Source organism: Miniopterus natalensis, chromosome 7, assembly GCF_054644295.1.
Source record: "Miniopterus natalensis isolate mMinNat1 chromosome 7, mMinNat1.hap1, whole genome shotgun sequence".
In the NCBI taxonomy this organism is placed as follows: domain Eukaryota; kingdom Metazoa; phylum Chordata; class Mammalia; order Chiroptera; family Miniopteridae; genus Miniopterus; species Miniopterus natalensis.
This window is the reverse complement of record NC_142087.1, coordinates 62,710,065-62,732,897: the sequence shown is the minus strand read 5'-3', so window position 1 is coordinate 62,732,897 and position 22,833 is coordinate 62,710,065. Positions and strand designations below refer to the sequence as shown.

The window sequence follows — 22,833 nt, the reverse complement described above, 5'->3', positions numbered from 1 at the left end:
TGCTTTTAAAGGGTTATAAATTTTTTTTTAATTTGGTTTAATTTGCTTCCTCTTTAAAATCAGTTTGTGCGTGGTGGAGTAGCTCAGTTGGTTAGAGTGTCGTCCCTGAACACCAAGGTTTCGTGTTCAGTACCCAGTCAGGGGACAGACAAGAAGCAACCAATGAATGCATAAATAAGTGAAACAAATTGATGCTTCTCTCTCTCTCTAAAAAATAATAATTTTAAAAAGTAAAATAAAATCAGTTTGTGCTGGTAGTTGAAAAGCTTCTACCAATATTTAGAATAAACAGGTCATTATGTAGAGAAAACATTTTCGTACATAAAATAATATCATTCCCTTTCCAGTATAGGAAGATGAAATACCAAGACTTTTTCTCCAAAGCCCATTCAAAACTCTTTTACACAAAAATATTTCTTTCTTAAAAGTTGTAGGTTTTTATTCCCAAAGGGGTACCATGTAAAAGAACTGATTGAAAAGAAAATTTATTTACTATGCATATTGAGTTTTTAAAGATAAGATTCTAGGTGAGAGATCCCAATCAAAGGGTTATTATAGTGTCTTATTTTAGTTTCATATGTCTGTTTATAAGAATATGTTTTATGCCCGGCCGGGCGTGGCCCAGCAGTTGAGTGTAGACCTAGGATCCGGGAGACTGGTCAGGTCACATGCCCGGGTTGTGGGCTCCATCCCCAGTTGGAGGCAGCTGATCAGTTAAGACTCTCTCATCATTGATGTTTCTATCTCCCTCTCCTTTCCTCTCTCTGAGATCAATAAAGATATATTGAAAAAAAAAAAAATCAACTCTGAAAAAAAAAAGAGTATGTTTTATGTTCTTATAAACAGAAGTGAAGAGGCATGATTTCCAAGGTAACAGTTATGTAAATAACTGTAAATAGCTATAATTGACAATTTTCTTAAACTGTCAAATGGCCTTTAGAAAGTGTTTTCATACTTTTAATCCCTTTCAAATAGATGTGCCTCAGGCTTTTAAAGTCTATATATAAACTTGAATAGCAGAGAACACCAAAGCTAGTACCTGTGAACACGAAAATAAGTGACAAACAGTATTAGAGAAGTGCTGGGTTTGTTTGAAGGTATTTTCTGAGTGTTTCCAAGATTGAAGGGAGGAAATTTTTTAAAAGGCCCAGGTGGATGCTGTTTTTTATGGCCTGATAAGAATTATAACAATTCCATTCCTGGTTAGTGAGCTTATAAACAGGCTTTGCTATAGCTCTCCAAAAGCTTAAGTACAGTTAGTCAATTAAAGAAAAAACAACTCCTCTTCCTTACTCACAAGTGTGTTCTTTTGCATGAATCCTTAGTCAAGCAAGAGCTTTGGTGACTACTTTTCATTGAGGCTGGAGGTTTATTTATAGTTGGAACCCTCAGGGGCCTGTCTGGTCTAGCCCCTTATCCAGGTGGGTGGATGGGGTGGATGGTGCAGTAATTGCTGTTTCTTGCCGGGTCTTTTACTATTGCCTACAGCCTAAGGTCAAACTAGATGTCTTTGTATATTCACTGAGTTTATAAAACAAATTCTGAGTAGAATGTGTATCCTGCCCCTCCTTCCCAGTGTTAATGTCCCAACAAACTTCTCTCCATCCCAGAGATCCTGCCATTTCAAATGCAGTCTCAGTAGCAGGGACCTGCAACAAGCATAGCTTTTAAACTACTAAACTACAAATTCTCCAGAATGTCCCAGCTCATGGACAAATCTCAAGAGGTTTTCTCCCTTCAGTCAGGCTAATAACGTCATTGTCACAAACATGCCACTACCATCTGCAGTTCCATGCTCCTGTTCACTCAGGCCAACAGGCAGCAAGAAAGCCCGCTCTCCCTCTCTGAGGTCATCTCAGTGGCACTGTCCCCTCGGACCCAGTCTGTCCCTCTCTCTCAAGCCTTTATGCTGATGACTAAATTAGGGTCAGGGAAATTAAATAACTTTACAAGATCCAATAATATTGTAGCATGTATCAGAACTTCACTCCTTTATACTGATGAGTAATAGTTCACTGTATGGACATACCAAATTCTGTTTATCCATTTCTCGGTTGATGGGCATGTGACCTGTTTCCACTTTGTGGCTGGCTGCTGTGAACATTGGTGTAGAAGTTTTGACATGTTTTCACTCCTCTAGGGTATATATTGGAAAGCTACTTTGAAAGAGTTTAAGCAAAGTTCAAGTTAAAGTCCAAGAGATCTTGTTTTCAATATTCTTCCTGTGTTTGTTTCTAGTTCCCACTAGTGGCTGACTTGTTTCATGATGACAAGGACTCTGTTCCTGCCTCCACCACATCTGCAAAGGGCTCATCATCAAAGATCAATGTTCGCTCTGCCAGACCCCAACTGAAAGCCTGCAACAAGGAGCACAAGAAAACCGTGGGCCACCAGGTCAGCCCCACAGCTTGTGGCAGGAAGCTGTGGGCAGTGGCACATGTGCTGGGCTGGCCTCCATAGATGAAGGATGGCTGCGGAATCAGAGGGAGGCTAAGGTGGCCTCAGCATCCTAGCCGTGGCCACCCAGCTCAGCTCAGTCTTTCTGTGCTGTTTGAAGAAGGAAACTGGGGACCTTCTCTAGAGGGAACAAGCAGGAGAGGGAAAGGGGTGACTGTAGCCCCAGACAGTGAATTTATTCCGTGTGGTGGGGCCACGTTATAGCACCTAAGATGCCTAGTGGGAGGGGCAGGTTGTGGAGAGGATTAAAGAAGCCTGGGAACCAGAAAACTGAAAACAACCTCTCCCGCTTTGGGTCTTCATGGGATGTTATGTCCAGTGTGTCTCCCAAGAGAAGAGGTAAGTGTGCCTGCCAAGGTTAGTGTAGCACTAACCTTCCTCTTTCACTGGATTTGCCTATTCTGCACATTTCATATAACTGCAGTAATTCCCAGGATACCTGGGCACCAAATGTGCAGGCCCCAGGATGCAGGTTTAGAGGTAAGAGGCCTCCAGGCACAGTGATCATCTCTCATAGCAGGTGGTCGCCTTTCATCTCCTTTGATCCATGACAGAGTTAGTCATGTTAGGGCGTGGCCTCTCCCCATTTGTTCTTTTCAGGAGCCCTGAGACCAGAATATAGGAGGGACTTGATTTTAGTCAACCCCAGGTAGGAGTGTCAGAGCTAGAATCAGACCCCAGGTCTCTGAGTTTCTTCCTGTCCTTCCGAGTTAGCAGTAATAATCAAAATAGTAATAGTCACAACTACTAGTGTGGGCTTTCCTTATGTTAAAGATAAATAACCAGGCACTGACTTTTGTCTCCCCAGTTCCGCACCTCCCTACACCTGCTCATGGAGACGCTGAATGCCACCACGCCACACTATGTCCGATGTATCAAGCCCAACGACGAGAAACTCCCCTTCCAGTAAGTGTACCAGGCATCAGCCCGGCTCCTCGCGTTCGGAGTTGGGCCAGTCAAGCCCATCCAGCCCAGCCTCTTCATGCTCCCTTAGGCATTCAGGGAGTGGGCAGGCACAGCCTCACAGGGGGCTGCAGTCTTCAGTGGGGTGAATGGTTGATCTGACACTCCCCAAATGGCTTATATGCTGAATACAGGCCCACAGACATTTACCAAGGTCACCTGTCTGCTGCACAGGAGGATTCAAGGAAATGAGAAGATATAGTTCCCCCATCCCATGTGATTTACGGTGGTGTTGAGGAGGGTGTGTACTTGAATCCAGTAGGTACCCATGTAAAAGTGTGCCACTAAGTGCCAACCAGATTGTGTCTCACAGCAGATGTTCATTTCAGACACTGGAGGTTCACTGGAGTAGTCAGGGAAGGCTTCTTGCATTGAGGCAACCTGACCTGGTGAGAGTGGGGTTCTTGTGGTGTCGCTGGAACAAGAATTTCCAGAGGCCCCCACAGGAGGATGTCATGTGGTAGAAGGCTTTATTTGTGTGGAATTATATCCCTTGGTTTCCAAAGTCCCATTTCCCTTAAACCAGTCCTGGAAATGGTATAGCTGGGGCTTCAGTAGAGCTAGAAGCAAAGCCAGTGTCTAGAGTTTCCGTTCCATGGAGGAGTTGAGTCTGGCACAGCATCAGGCTAATTCCAGTCCATCAGTCCATTGTTTGTGGGGTCCGCGTGACTGTGAACCATGTGGGTGAGAACCCCGCAAGCCAGGAGTTAGGTGCAGCAGCAAGGGGGCAAGCAAGAGTAAGAGAGCAAGAGCAAGAGAGCCCCTTTGTTTAGGAACTTAGATATCAAATCTTCCCCTGCTTGTAGTGGCCATGCCTACATGCCTATTCTGACCAATGCCCTGTTCCCAGGTATGAGTGACAGGCAAGCCCATGTCATTTAGACTTTACTGGGCATGCGTCTATTCTTCCTTTGTCCAGTCCCTTCCCCCAGGATCTGTGGGGAACAGACCTGAAGAGTTTTAAGCTGCAGTTTCCTGGCACAAATGGCATGCCCATATTATCTGGCCTTCCCTTTGCCCCTTTCCTGTTAACAAATAAATAACTAGGTTAATTGCAATGGTATCAATACACACTCAGGTGGTCCTGTTCCTCACATCTGCTCTACCTCTGAGCTTCCAGAGTCATCCACGCCTGCTCTCCTTCCCTCACTCCTCAGCCTACTCCCATCCAAATCCTGCCTCTATGCCTACCTTGAAAATTTTTTTCCGATTCTGTCCATTCTCACATGGTTGATTCTACCCAAATCTGTAGAGCCAGGATACTTAAATATTTCTGTCTATCTCTGGCTTCTACCAAATTCCTGACCATTGTTTCTCCAGGCCTACCTCCCTTTCAACCTGTCTGATACCAGACTCCTCTTTTTTCCCCCACCAGGTTCCTCTTTATATGGTCTCTGTTGGAGTGAATGGCATAACCATTTTCTGACATCTCGCCTACCCACCAAAGAGCCTTCCAAACTAGAAACCCGAGAATCACTCTGGACCAGTGCCGTCCAGTAGAACTTTCTATGATGATGGGGCTGTCCTATAATCTGCATTGTCCAACGTGATAGCCACTGGTCACATGTGGCTATTGAGTGCTTAGCATGTGGCTAGTGTGACTGAGAAACTGAATTCTCAGTGTCAACACTCACACACTCATAGGCAGCTGGTGGCTACCATATCGGACAGCGTAGTCCCGAGTCTAATCATTGTCAGAATCCCATGGAGTCAAAAATTCCTCACACTGGTCTCCCTTTTGTCTTCCTTCCATTATCACCTTGTTTCAGACTCTCCTCATTTCTTGCCTGGACTACTTCCCGAAGCCTTTAGAATGGTCTACAGCCTCTTCTTCCACTACCCGGAGCCTCCACACATGCTATTTCCTCGGGCCAGAAAGAGATCTATTTAAAGCTTTTTAAGCATTTTCTTCCCATCTTTCTGATTTCCTTTTTGGTCCTAGTATAATTTTGCTCTGTGAAATAATTTATTTTGGCAACTCTGACTCTCAGAATGAATAACTGAGCTGCCGTTGCCGTTCCTGTCATTTGATGAAGCTTGACTTGCGCTCGGATGGGTCTTGTGCTGGAAAAGGCTAAGAGGACAATATTGAATCAGCCTTCTGTGAAGCGTGCCGACTGTTTACTCTTTTCCCTTCCTCCAAATTTCTGAGACACACTCAGGATCCCTCCACCCCCATCCCTGGTGGCATCTGTTTACCAGCTGACTGTGGAAGAAAAGAGGCGGTTAGAAGAGCAGCTTGTGTAAAAGACTTAGATTATGTGTGAAGGGCAGGAGCAGGAGGGAAGAGAGGAGGCTGGGCACCAGCTTGGGCCCCAACCAGCTGTGACCTTGGGCGGTTCATTCCTCAGAACCTGGCGCCTGCCAGGAGCTTTTCTCTTGCTGGGCCCCCCCTTCCAAATGAGAGAAGATGTTGGGGACTTTGAAAGCGACTTTTCAGTCCTAATATCCCATTTTCTAAGACCTTCCTTTGCCTTTAGCACCAAAAAAGTCTTCCTCCCAGTAAAGAAAGAGGGAAGAATGCTGAACCAACTCAGAAAACCTGGATTCTAGTCCGGGCTCTGCCACCAATTGTTTGGTTAACCTCAAGCTAGTCCTTTACTCCGTCTCATTTCTTCATCTGTTACTTGTGGTTATGAAATGATTATGAATAAATTCAAGGAGAGAATTTATATGATTAAAATATAATGTTATTGACATTATCCTAGAAGGAAAATGCCGTGTCCCTCCTCCCATCCCATACATCCGGACTTTCTCAGCCTTGGCACTGTTTACATTTGGGGCCAGGTAATTCTTTGTTGTGGGGTTGTCTTGTGTGCTATAGGAAGCTTAGCATCCCTGGCCTCTATCCATTCAATGCTAGTAACACCCCCACCATTGTGACAAATAACATTTTAAGACTTTGCCAAATGTTGGAGGACATGATCACCCCCAGTGGAGGAACTGTGTCCTACACTAAATGCTTTGATAGCATCTCTTGTATACAGGTCTTTTTCCCTCTGCTTCTTCCTTTATTTAAAAACAAGCAAACATCTATCCATCTATCATACCTACTGCTCACTGGGTACTGGGCCAGGACAGGTGGAATGACAATGAATAAGAGATGTCCCTTATCCTTAAGGAGTTGCCAGTCACAAATAACTGGCGATGACATAGAAGTGACTGTCTCTAAAAGTGCAGGAGCGGAGAGGTGAGAGAATGGGATAAGTGTCCAGGGAGGAGGTGGCCTGGAGCAAGCGTGGCGATCTGGGATGGCTCATCAGAGGAGCTGGCCAGGTCTCCCGAAGGCCATCCCCCTGCTCTCAGGCAAGCAGTCCTAGAGTCTCAGGGTCCTGCAGTGTGACTGCGGAATGCTGCAGAGCCCGGTGAGGTGGGTGGGGAGCTTGCAGCTTGTGCAAAAATCAATTAAGTGGCGCATGACTGCCGAGGCAGAGCCCAATCTAACACTGGGAGTCTCTGCATCCAGCAAGCTTTTGGCCCTGCTGAACCTGCACATTTTATTGAGAGGACAGAGTGTAACCCTGCGCTTCAACAGTTTGACCCTCTATATCTTAGGTAGCTTTTCAGTCCAGACTTAGGTGTTGCTTGAGCACACCCTAGTCCTCCAAAATTTACTAGGTGGAGGGGCTGGTTTTCACTCCATTACCCGGTGACAGATTGCCAGATGCATTTGACAGTGAGTTTACCTTAGTGTTGGGAAGATTAAATTAAAATGCAGAAGCTTGGCTGTCTTTACACGGTCCCTGGGGGTGCGTGAACAGGAAGAGATGATGACAGCATCTTTGTATAGTGTCTCCATTTTTCTAACGGCATTCCTCTCATTTACATCACTTGATCATTACAGCAAACCATTGAATTATACTTGGGCAAATCTTCTCAGCTCCCATTGAATAAATGAGGAAACCTAGTTACAGAGAGTGTCTTTTGCGCAGAGGGACACTAGCAGAGCTAAGGCCAGTTCTCTCCTTTACCCTTGCTCATTTCCCTCCCCACGGGGGCAAGGAAGTGGCGTTGAGGTCATCGAGAAGTGGGGAAGAAGTTCAAGCGGAGTTCAAAAATCCTTTGCCAGATGCCTTCCACGGGACCAGCTTGGTGTGTGGGGCTCCAAGAGGACGCTGATCAGGTCACACAGAGACGGGAGGGCGAGAGGGAGTCTTGATGGAGAGATGTGACTTCTGCAGGGTTCCAGAATCCTGAGCGGGCACCGCTCCCAGGAAGAGAACACCTGGGGTTGTCAGGGAGCATGGCCGACGGGTGTGATGAGGAGCTGGCCGCTGGGATTCTAGAGGTAAAGAAGCCTCCACCTGCATTTACCCAGCAGAGCAAGGAGGCGGCCCGACTGCTCGGCCAAGGTGTGTGCTGAAGCCAGTAGGACCTGTGATACCCGGGTCTGAGTCTGGAGGGCCTGGCCTGGGGCTGTAGCTGAACTGTGGAAGAGCCAGGAACAAAGGGAGCATTTATTTCTCATCCTATCTGATTGAGACCATAGTCTTATCAAATTATATCTCATAATTAATTCTAGTTCAGCTTAATTCTTTCTCCACAAACTCCCTGATTACCCCAGCCAGCCACAACGTCTTTCCTCTGGTTCCTTTTAGCAATTTAACCACACTTATCGCATGCAACCCTGTAGGTTACGCCTCTGTACACCCATTCTGGTCCAGGTGTGCCTGAAACTCACCCTTTGAACTCCTCAGCCACATAATGCCTATGGTGCCAAGGGTAAATGTTTTGGCCATTGGATAATACAGGTACCCTTGTGGATGAAAATAATAAAGGAAGGCTCTGGAGAGGAAGCAAGAATGAGTCTTGGAGGATAGACAGAATTCAAATAGGCAAAGAAGAAGAGGGGTATCCTGAGTGAGACTAAAAGTGCACCGAGCTGAGATGCTGAAATGGCTCGTGTGCCTGCCGATCAGTGTCTTTTACTCTGTGTTTTTCACCTGACCTATGCTCAGTGGTGCGGGATGACCAGTAACTCAGACAGGAAGAGGTGGTCTTTCCTTCTCCTGTTCTGGTTCCTCTCTGCCAGATGGCCACTCATTGCTTGTCTTTTGGTTTTGCAGCTTTGACCCGAAGAGAGCAGTGCAGCAGCTCCGAGCATGCGGGGTGTTGGAGACGATCCGAATCAGCGCAGCCGGCTACCCTTCCAGGTACATGCCCACCAGCCATGCCCTGGGTGCAGCCCAGGAACCCTCTTATGGATTGTCAGCCAGACAGAGATCCTCGAAGACATTCCCAAGCACTGAGGGCCTAGCAGGATGGTGCCGGAAATAAGTATTTCAGTTTGGTCTGAAAAGTACGGGAGTCACCAGTGACCTCCTCTGGGGCAACTTTTCCAGTTTCAAATTGGCATTGGTCTGGGTGGTGAGCCAGCCAGAGTTGCAAAGGGGATTTCTACTTTACTCAGCTCCCACCTTCTCCCCTCTACCTCCCCCCCCCTTTTTTTATTGTGCTCGTACACATAATATGTACCATCTTAGCCATTTTTAAGTGTACAGTTCAGTGGCATTAGTACATTTGTATTGTCGTGGAACCGTCACCTCCATCCGATATTTGCAGAACTCTTTTCACCTTGCAAAACTGAAACTCTGTACCCATCAAACAATAACTTGCCATCCTCCCTCCCCTAATGCCTGACAACTTCCATGACACTTTCTGTCTCTGTGATGACTCTGACTACTTCATATGAGTGGAGGCATGCAGTACCTGTGACTGGCTTATTTCACTTAACCTATGTCTTCAAGGTTCACCCATGTTGTAACATGTGAAAGAATGTTCTTCCTTTTTAAGGCTGAATAACAGTTCACTGTATGTATGGACCATATTTTGTTTATCCATTCATCTGTCAGTGAACTCCTTCACCTTTTAATACAGAATCAAATCTATGGTGGAAAATACAGTTTGAGTTAAAGAACAGCTGTTGTGATCCAACTTGCATTTAGATAAGCCATTAAGCCATTCAGTGTCTGTTGACACTATGCCAAGACTGTGGACATGTGCCTGGAATAGGGGTGGGGGGTGGATGGTGACCAGCTAGCTCTAGTGAAATCACACTGTGTATCAGTGACACACAGGCCACACATCTGCTGTGAAGTGGAGCTGAGCAGAGCGGTGTCACAGGCCGGAGCCTGTGGTGGTTTCCTGTGTCCTGAGAAGTACTATGCGTGTCAGGAGGTGGAGGGAGTCAGAAGTGGGGGGGAGGAGATGCAGTCCAGCCTCCCCTCCTCCTTGCCATCTCCACCTGGCGCTTTCCCACTGCCATTGAGGAACCATTTCGTATGTGGTGGTTAATTACCCAGAAACAACTTCACCACCAGTAGTTCCTCAACAGTGGGCCTGGGAAGGAAGCTGCTGATGGAATTAGGAGTTTGCATGTGACCTGGAAAGCACAAGAACTGTTACTAATGTGCAACATCCAGGCAGCTTTTCAGAACCCAGCAGGTTTAAGCATTGTTCAGAACAGTCTGCTCTATCTAGAGCTGAAGACTGTTGTTACTTTCTCTTCAACCACATTCCTCCCTGCTTAGAAAAGAGACAGGCAGTGTCCTGGGGCTCCATCTCCTTTTTTGAACTTGGGGTTTGAACACAAGTCGCTGACAGCTGCACGATTAATGGGGTGAGCCGTGCCTGTCCTTGGATGGAGGCTCTGCATTCCTTCCCTGGCTGCCCTGCAGTATCGGGCATCAGCCTTTCGATGGAGGGACTAGGGCTCAGGCCACGGGTGCAGTAGTTCAGTTTTGAGTACAAAGTACTGTATTCTGGCCAATTAGATTACCTTTCAGTGACTGCTCCACACACACAGTTTAGATCAGGCATAGTTCATTCAACTCAAGAATGAGACAAGGACTTTAGGGAGCTGCTGAGCCACCCGGTTTTCAAACTGTGCACTACGGGCAGCTGGGCTCCACTCCTGCTCCTGGCTCTTCTCTCTGTTGGGCTGTCAAAAAGGTTTCTTTAGTTCACCATCTTCAGTCCAGTGTTTCTCAAAACTTCATCACAACCCATGAGTGGATCAGGAAATCAATTTAATGGGTTGTGACTAACATCTTGTTTTTTTAATGGAATGACTTGGGGTGAAAATATAAGATGGCAATTTGTGGTAGAAAGGGCACTGTGGCCTGACCTTGCATCAGCTTTGTCTAGAGATATGGGCACATCATGATTTAAATGTATTATCCCAAATGAGATGCAGAGAAGGAATGAGCTGCTCAAGGTCACCAGCCAGTTGGTGGTTGAGTCAGGGCTAGAACTACTCTTCCTCTGCCCCGCTGGGTGTTTGTTGCCACACATCTGACTGCCCACATCAGTGAGGCATTGACATCCAAGCAGAGGCTTATCAGAGGAGTGAGGGGCAGGGCAGGGTCCTTTGGTCTGCCTCCCAGGGCTGAGCCCAAACCTGAGGCCTGGTGTAAAGCTTCTCCCTGCTCTCTCCAACTCGTAAGTAAAAGCCCAGATTGTAGAACTGTGACCTGGGCTACAGCTAAAGGAAGCAGGTGACTCAACCCCTGGGCTTTGGTGTCAGGCTTGGATTCCAGGTGTCAACTTTATACTTTTAGTCTGGGTGGCCTCAGGAGAGCACATTAACCTCTCTGAGTCTAGGTTCTCTTATCATGAAGTAGGATGGGCATATTTCCTTCATAGGTGGTTGTGATGAGTGAGATAATGCATTTACAGTTCTCAGCAGTGCCAGGTGTTTAAGCATTTAATAAAATGTTTATTACTCATTCAAATATGAGCAAGAAGCTGCATCCCTACGGGTATAATTATGTGGGTAGAACATGTCTATACCAGAAATTTCTAGCTTCGTTTTTGTGAAATCGTGCTGTGTCTTAAACTGTTGAGGGTCCTTGTGTAGGAAACTTAGGGATGACAGGTCCTCCCAGCCATACTTGTGCTGCACAGGGCAGAGGCCTGGAGGTGAGCAGAGACACCCAGGTCATCTTTGTCTGTGGCATCTCAGTGGTGCTGATGGTGGGCCTGGTAGGTGGGAGGCACACACATTGGGACTGTATCAAGCCAGGGTAAAAGCAGCAAGGGAAGCATGTGACCAATGATATTCTAAGGCGGTGGAACCTTGGGGACCTGTGTCATTACACAAAGAGCCACCCGCTTCTCTAAGCACTTTCTAATAGGATGAAGTGTTTCATACTGGGACCAGTGACCTGCCGAGGGTGTGGAGCGCTCTTCTTGGAGAAGTCGGGAAAAGGCTACCTGTCCGTGGGTGACACGGTTAACGATAGACCAACTCAGGCAGAGGCCACCTAGAGTCACTCACGGAGCTTGCTCGCAGCCTCTCTGTGAAGTCAGAGTGAGAGTGTGTGTCACCCTTATTCCTGCTGGCTCTTCTGTCGCAGTGCAGAATGACCTGATTTGGGGGTGGAGGAGAACAGGGAGAGGGTTTCAGTTCTGTGCTCCCACATGAACTTTATGTAGAATTGAGCAGATTTTCTTGCCTACTCCATGTCTCATCCTGAATCAAGCATTAACCCTGTGCCGGTGGATGTAAGTCACGGCCCCACCCACCAGGACCTCACAGTCTGGGAGAAGCGATACAAGCCTGAAACAGTTAGAAAACAACATCTAATGAATCAGGTGCAAGTTTGGGAGGAGCTGTGGCTTCATGGCGGAGGTGAGGTTTGAGCTGGGCCTTGACGGGTGTGGAGGATTTGGACAGCAGGGAGACAGGACAGTGGGAGGATACTGCAGCCAGGGGCAGTGTGATGTCCAGGGATGGAAGGAGCCAACGCTTGCTTTTCCTGTCCAGTGATTCGGGCGGAGGCCTGCTCTGCCATCTCAGGCCGAGTCCTGCTGTCCAGCCCTCCGGTCATAGCATCCTGGGAGACCAGGTGTGCTTTTTGCCTCATCGGACGGCCTCTTGCTTGGCAGCCGAGAGAATACATTCCATCCAGGTCTTTAGGCCCATGTAGATAATGGCTCCTCTGACTGTTCATTCCATCTGGCTGCGGTCAGAGTTGCCAGCAAAGTCGAGGTACCCACAAACTTGCTGGCTTCATGTAGGGACGCTGATGGATGTCTTTCCCTGCCTCCCTAATTATTTCCGGCTTCTTCCTAGCAGATAATTACAAGGGCATCTGTACCTTTTGTTTTTATAATTGCAGGTATTGTGGAAACTGTAGGTAGGGAAGGAAGGAAAGACTATTTCTGGCGTCACAGAAAATGTTACTCAAGGCTGTGGTTTAATTGTTTCGGCTCAGATCCAGAACACTGCATCTCCTCCTCACATTCACTTTCTTAGCAGATTTTGCGAAAGGGTCAAAGAGAAGACTTCCTTCCCAAACTGCCATTTGAAATGTTAACTTTTGGAAAGAGGCACCATAGTTTTGTGGCACTTCTGTCAATACTGACACGGAGTTGAATCGCCCATATTATTTCATTTAGGCCCTAATCCCCTTTCACCCCCTCCTCACTGCCAAGCCACAGCACCTGGGTGGCATTTATCTGTGAAGATGAATGGTGAGGGGACAGGCTGTGAGCAGCTACCACACCTGTAATTGTCTGACTCCGCACATTGCCTGCCCTTCTGCACCCGCCAACCGTGGTAACCACACTGGTTTTTGCAGTGACCTCACTGGTTTTTAAAAAAAATGCTACCTAACTGCTTCATCCAGGAAACTGGTGTGTCTGCTGTGTCTGGAGATAAAGCCAAAGAGGTTCAAGGTGGTAGCTGTTGGAGGAAATACACATGCCATGTGTACTCCCTTAGAGCAGAGACTTGAGCATTTGTTGCTCTGACTTGGAGAGAACTTCCTGGACCAGAGGGGGCTGAAGCGGTTGGGGGTTACCCCCATGGCAGCTAAGACCCAGCACGGCAGTGATGTCATTTGCATTCGCTTGTCAAGTGACAACACAGTTCTGCACAGCTGTTCCCAAAGGAAACCTCAGTGACTTCTTCGATTAGGTGAATTGTAATTTCCACCATTTTCCTACGTTTCTCCCATGTAAGTGGCCAAAGAACAAATATCACTTTGCAGAGAGAAAAATGGCAAAGGAAAGAAACACATAGTCATGGATCACAGGATGGGAGATGAAAGGGTCCACAGGGCTCTTCCCAGGAGCCCAGGCGGAGGGCAGCCCTTTCCAGCTGGGATGTCAGGCAGAGTTCCTGCACGCAGCCTGCTGATGGCTGGGCACAGAACTCTTAGCCCTGTTCTTAAATTAATGCATGTTCAGTGCCCCCCAAAGTCTACCAAGCCGGAGAGCACGAACGCAGAGCTGCAGCCTGCAGCGGTGCTGGTCTCCCTCTCTCGCCCTCGGATTTCAGTGCACCTGTCTATTGTTACCCTCTAGGAATATGCCTCTCTGAGAGTCTGATTTAAAATGAAAGTGAATCATTCAATGTGGAAGGTGCAGCAGCCACTAAGAAATATGTTCATTACCATGTACATAAAGCACCATGATAAATGCTCTGTCCGGGAGAGACGCTCATCTGCCCATCGCCGGCTCCCGGCTCCCCCTCTGTCTTGTGCCTGCGCAGTCATCTGTCTCCTCTTTGGGGGTTCAGAGCAGCTTTGTGTCCTGGATGAATTGTGAAGCAACTGAAAACAGTGTTCATGTGGGACTGCTTGAATATGCAATGTTTATATATTTTTTAAAAGCACCTTTTTCTAAGTCTTCAGTTCTTCACTTCCTTTCTCATCCTGTTTACATTAAAAAGCAAACTCAGCGGTGCTTTCTGAAGAGATTTCCACTCCTTCCCCACCTTCCGCCCCCAGCCCCATGTGGAATAAGTAGCACAGGATTGTAGCACTGGAGAGAGGCCTGAGAAGCTGCCTGATTGGCTTTCCTGTTGAATCACGATTACATTTGCCCATGGTTCCTAGCCTGGTTATTAAAAATCCCATAGTGCAAGAATAATGTTAAACTTATCTCAGAGTGCAGTAATTCTTCATCTCAGGATCTTATGGCCTTTAGTTCTTGCTCCTTTGCCTGCTAGCTGGGCTCATATCCTTGGACTTGAGTCTGGCACAGGGTGCTCATCACAGTCACCTGGAAGGGGTTAACAATTTCAGAAGCCAGGACCCCACCTCAGGCTTGACCCATATCCCTCAAATCTTTGCACAGCTCACAGGCTCCTGAAGCATCTTGAACCAAAAGAAAAGCATGCGCCTTACGTCCCATGTGGATGTGACCTAAGGAAATCTTTGAGAATCTTTGGCCCAAGTTGAATGTGACTGGGCAGTGGGGTGCCTGAAAGTGTAGGCTGCCCCACCTAATCCTGGCCTGAAAAGCCCTGAAGGATTCTTTACCATTTTCTAAGGGGCCCTGTGAGCACCCGACTTGCCATCTTCAGGGATTTTTCTTTGTGGCCTGATGTCACACACACTGTCTGAGAGATTGCCTGAATCTGCAGGGACTCTTGGAGTTTGTCTAATCCAAGCAGTAGCCTCATGAGACCTACCCAAGAGCAGAGGGGCAGCAAGTGCTAACACACTGCCAGATCCCTCCACCTGCCCACACTCGGGCACTGGGACGTCTCAGGCAGAATGTTCCCACAGGTAGAGGGTTACATCCAATGTTGGGCTCTGGATGGGAACTCAGGCAACCTAAACACCACCCCACTGGGTCTGTCCACCATCACAGCAGCCGTATGTACCTCTTGCTGTCCTGGGGCCTGCGGAGTCCTTTGGAGGAAGCATCCCTCCAGGCTTTCGGGCTCAGCTGAACACTTGCCCTGGCTCATCCCATATCAGCCTTGCTGCTGCCTCTCATCTCCCCTTTTCCTGCCAGGACCAGTCCCAGGTCCCGGGCTTTTCCCACACATGTAGCCGGGATAATTTACCTGGTTGGGACTCTTCCCAAACAGGACTTTATTCCAGAGGGAACATGAAACTGAAGTCCGGGACATTCAGCCAGGCCCTGGCACGAGAGTCTGAATCCAGGGAGAGCAGAGCTGTAGTAAAGGCAGTGCTCAGTGTGCATTACACCCCTGAGGCTGCTACGACTCTGTATAGCCCTGGGTGGGGGCTGGGGCTGGGGCTATGGTTGGAGCTTAGGAATAGACCTGGGATTGGAGCTCTTCTGCCATTAATATGGAATGGAATGGAAATGGAAATGGAAATGGGAAGGAAATGGGAATGGGAAGGAAGTGGGAATGGGAAGGAAATGGGAAGGAATGGGAAGGAAAGGAAAGGGAAAGGAAAGGGAAAGGAAAGAAAGGAAAGGAAAGGAAAGGAAAGAGGAAAGGAAAGGAAAGGGAAGGGAAGGGAAGGGAAGGGAAGGGAAGGGAAGGGAAGGGAAGGGAAGGGAAGGGAAGGGAAGGGAAGGGAAGGGAAGGGAAGGGAAGGGAAGGGAAGGGAAGGGAAGGGAAGGGAAGGGAAGGGAAGGGAAGGGAAGGGAAGGGAAGGGAAGGGAAGGGAAGGGAAGGGAAGGGAGGAAGGGCAGGGCAGGGCAGCCAGGCCCAGGATTGGCTTGAAAGACTCCTCCAGGCCAGCGAGCTGCAGAGCCACACTGTGAGTGTGAGAGGATGTCTCCAGGGCCACTGATGGAGGGGGACAGTGGGGAAAGAAGCAGTGGGTTCACACTGTAGGGGCAGGTGGCTCTCCTGATTGGTTGATCTCAAGAGAAGCTTTCTTGGACTAGAACTATATTCTGTAATAAACAATTTTACAAATGTTTGGGAGCATTTTTGGATATCTGTGATTGGGGTGGTGTGTAATGGTCCCAAGATGCTCTGTGTCCTGTGCTGTGGGACCATGCCACGCACTGAAGAATTGTCCTGCCCCAAAGCCAATAGCGTCCTCCTTGAGAGATAGTGGAGGGAGAAAAGAGTTAACCCTGAGGTTCCAACGTATCACTGGTCAGGAAAATACCAACTTTTAGAATGCAGTAAGTGACTTGTGTAAAAATACAATGATGAAAGGTGCTGGGAGGTTTTAAAATGTATCAAAGAGAGACCCTGGCTAAAGGAGGCTGCACTCTAATATGTGTACAAAAATACCTCTCTACAAGGCAGAAGGCTCTGCGTCCCACGTGGAAGCGGCAATAGCTAAAGTGCTGTCGGAGGGGAGGGATTCCGTTGTGGCGGACAAGCTCAGGGATCCTGGACACCCCTGTAGCCTTAGTGAGGGTCTTTCTCAACTTCCACGTGGCCACAAAACACCTCCATCCAGAGGTCCCTGTCGAACCAGGAAGTCCTGTTAAGAAGTTCTGGTTTGGAAAAAGAATCATGGGCTCTGTTTAGCTTCACTCGGAAGGTTTACCTTTTAGAGGTGGTGGAGCCTCTCCTGTGCAGATTTTGTCTCGGAAAGCACAGAGGTCCACAGAAAGGGACCCACATTTGATTCTGGGTCCTTTGGTGAAAGACACTTGGACGTGCCCAACCCCACAGTGGGCAGGTTACCCTTCTGGTACCTCCTTAGGGAGCACCCACCCATGCCCTTCAGTGGATGGCTTGGTTTCTGAAGGTGGCATCCTCCCCATTGGTTTTACCTTTGCAGCTTTCTGAGGAATCCTTTACAAGAAAAGCGGAGGGGGCTTAGATTTGGTGCAGGTGTCTGAGGAAGCCTTTGTAAGAAAAGTGGAGGGGTCTTGGATTTGGTGCAGGTAGAAAAGCAGAGGGGGCTTGGAAAGGAAGGGGGAGTAATTTAGGTCTACAGGAAGCTTTGTGTCTGTCCAAACACTGCATATCCATGAGCTCATTGGCTACTAATGTGTTGGGTGATACTGTGTGAGGTGGGTGATGTTCTCTGGATTTTGCAGATAGTGGAGGTGAGGTGTCCAGGCTGTGACTTGCCTAAGGTCACACTGCTGGCCATTGTGAGTGGCAAGCTCCTCTACTTCTGTACCCCCAGCTTCTTCTATCCTGGTCTTACTGTCTTTGCGGTCACAGCACTCTACTCTTATAATTTCCTTAACCTGTAACCGCCCCTGAGTTATGGGACTCTCAGCAGTAAGAAATTTTCAAATTAAAAGCATTGAATGTTTTTGGCCCAGTGAAATGCTGCTCTAATGATTTTCCCAGAGAAATTACAAACTCCGAAGGAAAAATAAGACAAGTGAGGACACAAATAAACATAATGCAGAATGTGGGAAGTGCCCTCAGAAAGTCACACTGAGCCCTGGCTGAGGGGCTCGGTTGGCTGGAGCATCTTCCCGTGCACCAAAAGGTTGCTGGTTCAATCCCCATTCTGGCGCATGTGGGAAGCAACTGATCCATGTTTCTCTCTCACATCAATGTTTCTCTCCCTCTCTCCCTTCCTCTCTCTTGAAAAATCAATTTTAAAACAAAGCAAAAAACATATCCTTGGGTGAAGATGAAAAAAAAGGAAGTCACACCAAAAATGCTGAACCACTGTCAAGGGACCTCATAGGGTGAGCAGGAAAGACTGCAAGAAGAGAGGCAGATATTGATGGGTGCACATGTGGAGTAAGGACACAGACTTTATGAAGCCCCTTTCTGGTGCGTCGTTCCATTTGATTTTTGCCCAAATCCATCTTACCCTATGTGGAAGTGTCTGTAAACAGAATGGCCTGTGTTTAAGACTTAGGGGCTGGGGCAGAAAGAGCCTGGGGAAAATGCAGTAGCCTTTGCATGTATTAAAAACAAAATGCACCTCCGATTTGCAGCGTATCACCTGCAGCTCCTCCTCTTCCTAGGCCTCTGGTGTCACGATCAGTCAGGGCTTAGGAGTTCTCTTGACATGTATTGTACGTGAATGAAATAATTAAAGCAGCATTTAGCTGGACAAATACCCTTAAATGTTTCCATGTTTAAGGCTTGCTGTTAGAGATGGGCAGTAATTAGGTGGGTTTGGTTCACAGTCCCTCTGCCAACTGGAAGAAGGGGAACAATTTCTGCTCAGTTAGTGAAGGGAAAGTGCACAAGTACCCTTTCCCTCCCTCCTGAGGGGGATCCGCACATAGCGTGAGCCTGTTGAGGGGAGCTGTGGACATCCCCAGCCAGCTCTGAGCGGAAGAGATGCCGTCATTCCCCCTTTGCCACCACATTTGTGACAGGCAGAACCAATGAAAAAGGCAAGGGGCATGGAAACAAAGCCTAGTGGTGTTTGCCAGGCTCTGGGAGGAGGGGAGCATGGTGAATGACTGGTAACGGGTACGGGGTTTCTTTTTAGGGTGATGGAAACGTTCTGGGACTCGCTATTGAGGACGGTTGCAAAGCTTTGTAAATGTACAAAAATCTATTGAATGGTACACTTTAAAGGGGTAAATTTTTACAGTGTATGAGTTATATCTCAATAAAGCTGTTATTCAGAAAAAGAAGGTGAGACATTACCTCTAACTGGCCACTTTGTTATTTGCTCTATTCTTACCCCTGCTCTGAGGCCCATAGCTATGTTAGAAACCTTCCCCCAAACCAAGATAAGTGTTTACAAAGGCAGGGGAGGGGCAGTGAGCTCAGATTCCGTTTTCCTCTTATCCCAGGGAGCTGAGATGAATGGCCTGGGAGGGAAAGGGGAAACTGAGGCCCACGGGAGCATAGGGTTGTAGTGTTTGGGGGGAGTAGTGCTAAGAGAACCTACTTCCCAGGCTCATTGTGTGTCTGCCACCCACCCATGGTCCTGAGATTCCACAGGACTCATTTCTTTGGATAAAATTCCTAAAGGCCCCCTTGAAATGGCAAAGGTGCTCGAGGAGAAGGGATACAATCCATTTTGTCCCCGTTAATCCTTCAGTATCACATTAATTACTAGCATGCTGATACTAGAATGAGGGAGATTATCTGAGGGACTGCAGTCACTGGGCAAGGCCAAGGGTGAGGGGAAGGCACCGTCTCAAGGCAGCAGTGATTTATAGATGAGCTGGCTGTACGCCTCCTCTGAGGATGCAGAGTTATAGAGCCCCACGGGCTGAATTCACCCTCAGAGGCAATTAGACTGGGAATTCGGAGTCTCCGTGGAGGAGAATTATGCTGCATCAGAATATCGGACATGAGGTGTGGGCATCCCCCAGAAACAGATAAGGAGTGAGGAGCATCGCAGGGGGTCTCTGAAGTGAGGCAGCTTTCCGGAGAAAGGGCCGGCCCCCCTAAATAATAGTGTCTGTGCTCAGTGAAAAGCCTGCCTTTGTTTAAGTGGAGATCCCGGAGGCCAAGGGGTAAACAGAAGGCCCTCAAAGATTTCCCTCCAGAACACACCAAACCAGCCCTTACGCAAGAATAGTGACATTATAAATATTCTTTGTTTTACCGGCATTGCTGGACCTTTTCTTAACTGAGGGCCTTTGATACTCTAATGATCGGAGGGGAAAAGTCAAAATCTGCTTCAAAGAGAAATATGGTTCTTTCTAAACTAGACCGAAATGTGTGAACAGTGTTATCTCTAGGGTTAGGGTGTGGCCTCTTTTTATTTGCTAATGTATACTTTTCTGCATTAAAAAAATAGCTTTCAGTGAGCTGTATTAGTTTTAGTTTTAGAAGAAGAAAACCGACATTTAAAGACCAAGCTGCCCTCCAGGTAGGGCTCCCTCTCAGCAGCAGCGACCTGGAGCAGCAGATGCTCGGGCAGAAGCCCCTATGAGTGGTTTTGCCTCTGGCCAGTCCTCCCGAGGGGCCTTCAATCCCTCCTTTACCCTCAGTCTTCCAGCCGTGATTCTGTAATTCACCCAAACACTGAAATTCTCAGTGGGCATCAAGAGAGGACAACATGCCCCAGAACGGTTTTGCTGCTCTGAGAAGGGCTTTATTCAAGAAATATTGACCCCATGGGGCACTGAGATCACCCATGGCCCTCTCATGGCCAAGAGGCAGGACCTGTCACCTGATACACCTCTTTTCCCTGCAGGTGGGCCTACCATGATTTCTTCAACCGGTATCGGATGCTGATGAAGAATAGAGAGCTCACCAGCGGAGACAAAAAGGCCATCTGCAGGTCTGTCCTGGAGAACCTCATCAAGGTGAGTTAGGCACCCCCTGGGCGGCCCAGACTCTGTGAAAACTTCACTGGGACTCCATGAGAATTGCCGAGGGCGGGGTGGTGGGTCTTCACCCATCTCATTGCAACTGTTTCCAAGATGTTAATCCATTTTCATATACCAGTGACTAAAGGAAAAGCCCTATCACCTACCTAGAGTGCATCCTAGCTTTTTTCATATCTCAGCACAGAGTGAAATTATTTGTACAGCCCACTGGGGTCCATGATGAGGCTGCTCCTGGCTAAAAGGTGCTGGCCCCAGATCTCTGCTTCTCCAGTGCTCGAGCTCCATGGCTCAGCCCACCTGCCGACACCTGTACACATGCCTGGGGCTCTGTCCTGGAGCCCGGCACAGCCTGGCGCCAGCAGGGGGAAAAGTAGCTGCGCTTCTCCTACCTTCCTCGTTGCATAGTCAGCCTCAGGCCCAACCCCAGATGCCGTCTTAAATAAAGCAATGGATTTCGTTTCAGTGGAAACAACCTGATCTCACACCTGACACTTGAAACTGGAGAACTATAATAGCAGAGCTATTGGGAGCCTTTTGTGATAAACATTTGATTATTTCTAGAGTTTAATGATTACAGTAAAGTATGATACTTAATGGTCTCAATAAAGGGTTAAATATATTTTTTAAATCTTCCCTTTAAGAAAGTAATAGAACTACATCAAAAACTAATTTTCAAGTATTATTCTGCAAGGAAAATCTGTTCATCTGCAGTAGCTCATTGCCAGATGACCAGGACTTAATGTCATGTGTTATTTTGTGAAAGTGGCTCAGTCACTCTCTGAGCATTGTCTCAGCTACGTAAGAATAGCTGTAGATAGTACAGAATATTGTGCTAAAGAGTCAGTAGAGAGGGAGAGCGTGACAATCTTGTTGATTAAAGGTTGCAGTTGGTTATTTGGACTCTGGCTAATTGAGGATTTTGCCATGGTGCATCCATCTGTGTTCACATTTTATCTCATTTTTATGGATGAGAAAAATCTGTGTTCAAGGTCAACTGATTCTGGTTGACTTGGAGCATCAGGAGCCTCTTCGTGTGTGGCCAGATCGCCACTTTCCTGGTGGCTTTTTCCAGACTAGAAAATGAAGCATGTGTACTATGGGTCCTAAGATACAAAAGGCCACCCCCCTACTCCCCCATCCCTCACCCTGGCTTTGCTAAAGCCTGAGCACCCAGGCTTGACCCTCCACTGTGAGGGCTGAACCACCTACCTTTGCTCCCTGCCCCCTCCTCACTGAGGGAGCCTCCCCAGCAGGGCAGTGAGGAGCAGGTGCAGGGAGAGAAACAGGCCCCTGCCCCTCCCTTCAGCCTGGCCATGGGGGAGACAGTCAGCAGCAGTCTAGCTGGACTCTGTGTCCCAGCTCAGCACAGCCGAGGCAGCACCGTCTTCTCTGTGTGGAGCTGGGTTTCTGCTAGCTGCGTAGGCTCTAGCCATTAAGAGTGGTGATTCTGCGTTATTTCACAGCCATGTGTCAACATGAAACATTCCTCTGTGTGTGCGGTTTCCCAAGAACTTCGCCCATTACTTCCTGCTCCTTATGGTCTTCATGGCCATGAGCAAAAGCAGATGGAAGTTTGTTTACAAAGAGTGCTCAGTTATTGTGGGTTAACCATCAAGTATTCTATCCCAGGCTTGTCTACAAGCACACTGCTGGGTCATCTTTCTTCATCCACCTGGGTGAGCTCAGGGAAGGGCAACTAAATTTAATGTAAATAGATGTAATTAAGACAATAATTATATGTCACCCCCCAAAAAATCTCATAGTATAGTTTGAGACCAAGTAAAATTTACTTGGGGAGTTATTTGCAATCTGAAATTATTCAATCAACTATGTGGCCATTTGAGGATAATCTTTTAAAAATGTCAGCCAGATCAGGTTCTTCCCTTACTCAGAACCCCCAGTGGCTTCCCCTCCAATTCTTTGGCCTTTGGTGATTAGTTCCTCCCACCACTCACCCTCACTTCTCCACACAGCCATCCTGGCTCTCCTGTTCCTCAAAAGACACAGCTTGTTGCCACCACAGGACATTTGCATCTGCTCTGCTCTTCTTCTAAACTCTCCTCCTCTAGGCTATCTTGTGGCTGCCTTCTTCACTCCATTCAGGTCTTTGCTCAGATGTTACCTCTGTAGAAATGGTTGCTTGATTATCCTATAAACAGTCCCATCCCACCCTCCAGCCTGCGGTTCTCTTTCTAGTCTTCACCTGAAAACATACTGTGTCTTTGTTTGCTAATAAAAAAACATACTTTGTCTTTGTCTTCTGTCCTCACCATGTCAATTGCTCTAGGGGAAGGCATCTTGTTCACTGCTCCATCCCAGACACACAGCCCAGGGCCTGTGCCATAGGTGGAGATGGACTCAGTGACCGTTACATGAATGCTGAGAGATTGTGTATCTGAGGAGCAGGGCGCGTGATCTCTGACAAAGGAATTCTGCACTGGAGGGGCTGGGGTGGTGAGCATGTTACCTAGTGGCTCATTGATGGTGAACTGCTCCCCTCCCTGCCTTGTAAAG

General features: G+C 47.8%; 1 protein-coding gene across 1 annotated transcript in view; it reads left to right on the top strand.

Annotated features, from left to right (window-relative positions):
* The window catches only part of MYO5B (myosin VB), a 284,644-nt gene that overhangs the window by 202,049 nt on the left and 59,762 nt on the right, over positions 1–22,833 (top strand). The window contains exons 15-18 of the mRNA XM_087819084.1: positions 2,239–2,394; positions 3,266–3,363; positions 8,487–8,573; positions 20,184–20,295. Of these exons, the coding sequence (XP_087675210.1) occupies positions 2,239–2,394; positions 3,266–3,363; positions 8,487–8,573; positions 20,184–20,295 (453 nt within the window). The remainder of the gene's footprint in view (positions 1–2,238; positions 2,395–3,265; positions 3,364–8,486; positions 8,574–20,183; positions 20,296–22,833) is intronic.